The 6,000-nt window shown below is 30.7% G+C and overlaps 1 protein-coding gene across 1 annotated transcript; it reads left to right on the top strand.

Moving 5' to 3' along the window:
* Nucleotides 1-5,103: 5,103 nt before the first annotated feature.
* On the top strand, nt 5,104-5,622 carry LOC148563567 (uncharacterized). Its single transcript, XM_088486856.1, has one exon. The coding sequence runs from the start codon at nt 5,104-5,106 to the stop codon at nt 5,620-5,622; it is 519 nt and encodes a 172-aa protein (XP_088342982.1).
* Nucleotides 5,623-6,000: the final 378 nt, after the last annotated feature.

The following is a 6,000-nucleotide window of genomic DNA, read 5'->3' on the forward strand; positions in this document are numbered from 1 at the left end:
GGAGGAAACAGAGAAAAAGATGCGTGATTTAAAAAGCGGTTATAATAACTTGGTTAGATTTAGTTAAGTATTTTGCTTGAATGTAGAGATTTATTTTAATAAAAAATTAGATAGAAATGAGATTTTATATATTCACCTCTGCCAAAGTGTATTTAAATTAAGGACATTGTACTCAAATAAATAAAAGGAGAGAAAGCTTTACGTGATTGCAACAATTGAAAATTCCTTATCTGTATGTCCTTTTTTGTTATTATATAATCCGTGGGAGCTAATCACGGTTTCTTATTTACATGTAAACCGTGGCAGCCTGCAACGGTTTAACAAGGAGAAGTGCTGAACATAAACTGTGGTAGGTCACAACGGTTTAGCAATGCAGAAATTTACCCAAAAAACTCTGTAGTCAGCCACGGTTTATGAAGGATTTTTTAAACTCATAAATTCCTGTAGGATGCCACGGTTTATGAGAAAAATTATTAATGTTCAACAAATTAAATAGTGATGAGCATAAGGGTTTTGAAAAAGCTTGAACACCATTTGATGTCAACTACAATGCTATGATTTAACTGTAACTATTAGATTGAATAAACCTTATTAGTAGCACTATAATTTAAAGCTATTTTGACTAGCATACAAAAATTAATTTGACTTCAATTAAAAGTTTTAATAAATATAGCTGTTAGAAAAATCCTAACAATATATTTTAAAAAACAAAGTTTCATTAATAAAACTAATAGTTAAATTTATAATATTTAATTAGTAAGGAAGAACCAATGTTTAATTAAATAATATTTTACAATTATTTTGACTGTTAAATTATTTTTTAAACTTATTTTTTTAAAAATTTAGTATTTTTATTTATTTTTTACATATGTTTTAGTACATTCGAGTATGACGGATCAAGCATGGATCTGAATTTTATTTAGGCAAATTCATTGGTTAAATATCAAATTCTTAAATAAAATTCAGATCCATGCTTGATCTGTCATACTCGAATGTACTAAAACATATGTAAGAAATAAATAAAAATACTAAATTCTTAAAAAAATAAGTTTAAAAAAATAATTTGACAGTCAAAATAATTATAAAATGTTATTTAATTAAACATTGGTTCTTTCTTACTAATTAAATATTGTAAATTTAACTATTTAGTTTTATTAATGAAACTTTGTTTTTTAAAATATATTGTTAGGATTTTTCTAACAGCTATATTTATTAAAATTTTTAATTGAAGTCAATTTAATTTTTGTATGCTAGTCAAAATAGTTTTAAATTATAGTGCTACTAATAAAGTTTATTCAATCTAATAGTTATTCCTCATAAACCGTGGCAGTCTACAGGGGTTTATGAGTTTAAAAAATCCTTCATAAACCGTTAGTTACAAGATTTGTTGGGTATATTTCTGCATTGTTAAACTATTGTTATCTAATAACAAAAAAGGACATGCAGGTAAAGAATTTTTAATTGTTATAATCACGTAAAGCTTTTTCTCTTTTTATTTATTTGAGTATATTGCCCTTAAGTTAATTATTTGACGTGGTAAATGATTTTGGGTATGATTTTGGAAGGCGTTACAAAAATAAAAGAATGAGAAGAAGTGAAAGAAATTAAAGAGATAGTTAAAATACCTATTTTAGAGAAAGAATTTTTTTTTGTTTTAAAAAACATTATTGGAAGAAAATAGGATTTAGTTATTAATATTTTAAAAAATTATATAATTATTTATTTTAAATAATAATTTAATTACAAAATATCTTATTATAATTAAGATATTAATTTTAATTAAATTAAAATAACTCAAATTATAAATATAGTTAGTTATTATATTAAGATAATATTTAATTAAAAATTAATACATCATATAAAAAATAAATTATATATTATTTTAAAGAGAATTGAATAAAATTTATCTTAAATAATGTATGAGTTATATTAGTATGTTTGGGTTATTGCAGTTATGTTATTTTAAAAAATACTATTAAAAATAAAATAATATTATTAAAATAGGACCAGAAACTTAGGCTTATCTGATTAACCTTTTGTAATAATAATAATAACTACAACCTATAAAATAATGGAAAATAAATCGTTGGTTGGGGGAATTCAGGAATGAGTAAAATGGTCGCCTTAGAGAAAATTTCTTAATGATATTTACCAAAATGTAAGATAGTTTTAAAAATAGGTGACAGATAGTAGTCTAATCATATGATTAGAAGAGGAAGAAACAAGATGTTTTGTGTTGGCATATTGTGATAGTACTAAACTACTAATTAACGTATGGGTTGTGGACTTGTGGTGAAGTGGCATATTGATTAGAAAAAGGAGGAGAGGGTGCAATTTTAGTGGAGCGAAAGGCGAGTGAGGAATGAGCTGGAGAGAGAGAAAGGGAGAGAGAATCAAGCAAGACTCATTGTCGCTATGCATCCCAGTCCCCACTGCCTTGCCGGGGATGGATCCAACCCTCACACAGCTGTCTCTCATTCTTATTCTAATCACAAAGCTGCTAATGCGTCATCACCCTCCCCGTTATTATCTGGTTTATGTGGTCCCCCCTTCTCACTTTCACCCGCCACCCTCCAATCTACCTTTCCTCTCTTCCTATTCGATTAAAACTGAAATATGTATCATTAAATCAATTCAATTTCAAACTCACAAATTCTGTACATTTCAAAATTTTATATTCACTCTTTTTTTATAATTATTTTCATATATTTATCCAAAATAAATTCCATAATCACTTTATTATAATGTCTAAATTATCTAACTTATTTTTAAAAATAAAAAATAAAATATTTAAAGTAAAAAATAAAATATTTAAAATTTAGAGTAAAATATTATTTTAATTTCTGATGTTTGAGGTGAATTTCATTTACTTCCTAACATTTTAATCGTTCTATTTTTATCTCAAAATATTTAAAACGGCATTAATATTATCTTACCGTTAGATTTTTCACGAACAATTAACGAAATTAATGTACTATTTATAATGTTTTTGTTAAAGCTACGTTTACTTAATCCTCTCTTTCACCTTCACCCTCTCAACAAGCTCAAATTTTATTCTCTTACTCTTTTTTATACTGTTAATTTTTCAAGAGAGGTTTGAGGAGAAGGAAAAAATGAGTAGGAGATTGAGGTTTCACTACAAGAAAAATATTCGTTACCGTGAGATTTACCGTCGAATTAATCAAATAAATCCGTCGCTAAATACATTACAATCGAATTTACCATCGTTTTGTAGTTGACGGTATAAACGGCGCCGGAAACTCCTTTCCGGCAGATTCTTTAGTCCGATGCTAATTACCAGTGAATTTTCCGTTGGTGTTTTCAAATGGCACTAAAACTTACCGTCGGATTAATCCGAGGTACATCCACTGGTAGAATTTTAAATTTATATTTTTTGGCACAGTTTAACCACAACTAACAGTCAAATTAAATTAAAATTCATGTTAACAAAATTATTATCAGAAATTTAAAATTAATAAAAATCAACAAATTATTTTATTAAAAATAAATGTTATGAATACAATAAAATGTCACAAAAGTAGAGTAATATATCCTAAACAAACAAAAATGCATAAAATCCTAATCCTTATAGATCATGATAATTGTCGGCGGCGGCGACGGCTTCATGGTCCCCCTACTGAAGTGTCGTTGTCGGTGCCACACCAACAGCGTCGCCGCTGGAACCAAATCCTCAGTCGGATGACAGACAGTGGTGGACGGGCATCCTGCTCAGGGGTATCATCCACCGCAAGCTCTGTCGACATCGTCGCTGTTTCACAGGGCGTAGAAGAAGGAGGTACCTAGTTCGGGTTTGGGTCCATGATAAATTGCTGGTCCGATGGACCCGCCTGTGACGTTACAGGGGTCGATGGGATAGCCGGGGTAGAGGGAGATGACTGGGAAGTCTTGGAGAATTCGGTGGAATCCCGGCTTCTACCATGACCACGTGTCCCACTCAACCTACCTCTACTGTTTGTCATCATATCTGTACAGCAAATATATTAATAGCATATTAATAACATAGCAAACACCAACAAATAATAACATAAGAATAAACTCAAGAAATAATAAATAATTTAAAAAGTGGTTTAGTTTAGTAAATCAAAAAAAGAAAAAAAAATTACATAGTATTTTAGTTTCAAAATAATTAAATTAGACTTTCAAACCATTCTAACTTTATTCTAACAAAGCATTCTAATTCTCAAAGTATTCTAACTTTGTTAACAATTTTTTAAAATATTGTAATTTTCAAACCATTCTAACAATAAAAAAATTATCCTATACAAACTCAAGAAAGCACAAAATAACATGATGAAACATCACTAGCAATGCATACGGCAAAACGCTGTAATTAATCAACATAAACCAGCAGTTTCCGCAGCAATATGAATAAGCAAAATAAGCATCAAAATAGTAATTTCCTAACAAAGTAACAATAACCAGCGAATCATCAAAACAGTTGAGTGTTGCTCAAACAAATTTAGCAACAATTCTTCAGTCAAATTAACGATAAAACGCAGAATTAATAATTCAGATCAATTCAAATAATCCCAACAATAAAAATCGGCAATCTCAGATTATAACAAACATATTGAGTAGAGATCAAAACTTATCAATCTAACTAAATTATCCTAAACTTACCACCTAAAAATAATTTACAATAGAAATTAATCTACCTAAAATCAATGAAAACTAATTCAATGAAAATTCCTAACCACCTAAAATCAACTAAAACAGAAATCAATCTAATTAAAATAATTAGAGGAGAGAAGAGAGAAAACCTAGAACAAAAATAGACGGTTCGAGCAGCGGTGGCAGGGCAGCAGTAGTGGGAACAGAGAACAGAGAAGGGAGTGTATCGAGCAATGGCGGCGATCTTTCCAGCGGCAGCAGGGGGTTGAGCAAAGTAGTTCTGCTCACTGCCGGAAGTTCATCTGGAGAGAAGTCATCGCAAGGTTTAGGATCCCAAAAGTTGTGGTCATAGATAATGGGACTCACTTTACGGACTCCAAATTTTAGGAACTGCTAAGTGGGTTAGGGATTTGGCAAGTATTCGCCTCGGTAGAACACCCATAGACGAATGGACAAGTTGAAGCTGCTAACATGGTAATCCTAAAAGGGTTGAAGAATAGACTAGACGAGTCTCCGGGTTCCTGGGCTGACGAGGTATGGTTAGTATTATGGTTTTATCGAACTACAGTTCAATCTACTACCAAGAAAACACCTTTCATACACACTTATGGTGAGGAAGCAGTTATACCAGTAAAAGTTGGTGAGCCTAGCCCGAGAATGCTCTTGGGTACTTTGAAAACTCACGAGAGCATGGATTTGATTAATGAGGTAACAAATGCGGCTAACCTAGCTAAACAAGCCTTGAAGCAAAGGGTAGATAAAATATACCATACCAAAGTTCGACCCAGAAGTTTCCAAGTCAGAGACCTAGTGTTGAGACAGTCTAATGCTGGAACATTGGGAACTCGAGGTAAGTTAGCCTTCACTTGGAAGGGCCCTTTTAGGATTAAGGAAGTACTGGAAAAAGGAGCCTACAAACTAGAAACATTGGATGGCTCCGATGTTTCGAGAAGCTGGAATGTAACTCACTTAAAGAAGTACTATTCTTAGAATTTTTTATGATAGATCTATGGGTAGAATAAATGCACTCTTTTCCTAGAATAAATGCACTTTTCAATAAAACATCCCTTCAATATGTGTAAAAATAGAATTCTGGTTAAAATTAAAGCTCAAAGTATAATGGTTTAAAGTAATAGGATCCGATATTTTAATGCATCGAAACGGTAAAAATGTTAGAGTATTTAAGTTAATCCCAATTACACGAGAAACGTGCTACATAAAGTACTACACAAAAAGTACTATGAGTACTAAGAGCTTAGAACTACCAAGTTCATAACACTTAAGAAAATACCATAAAAACACTATAAAATAGAAACAACTTTTTCATCCACCACTTTCTTGAAAGCATCGACTTCGAAGACTCCAAGT

The sequence above is a fragment of the Arachis ipaensis genome, chromosome B5, assembly GCF_059453495.1.
Source record: "Arachis ipaensis isolate K30076 ecotype BB chromosome B5, ASM5945349v1, whole genome shotgun sequence".
Lineage (NCBI taxonomy): Eukaryota > Viridiplantae > Streptophyta > Magnoliopsida > Fabales > Fabaceae > Arachis > Arachis ipaensis.

Bases quoted from the DNA above. Each gene is read 5' to 3' on its own strand.
- LOC148563567 (XM_088486856.1), top strand. From the start codon at position 5,104: ATGGTAATCCTAAAAGGGTTGAAGAATAGACTAGACGAGTCTCCGGGT.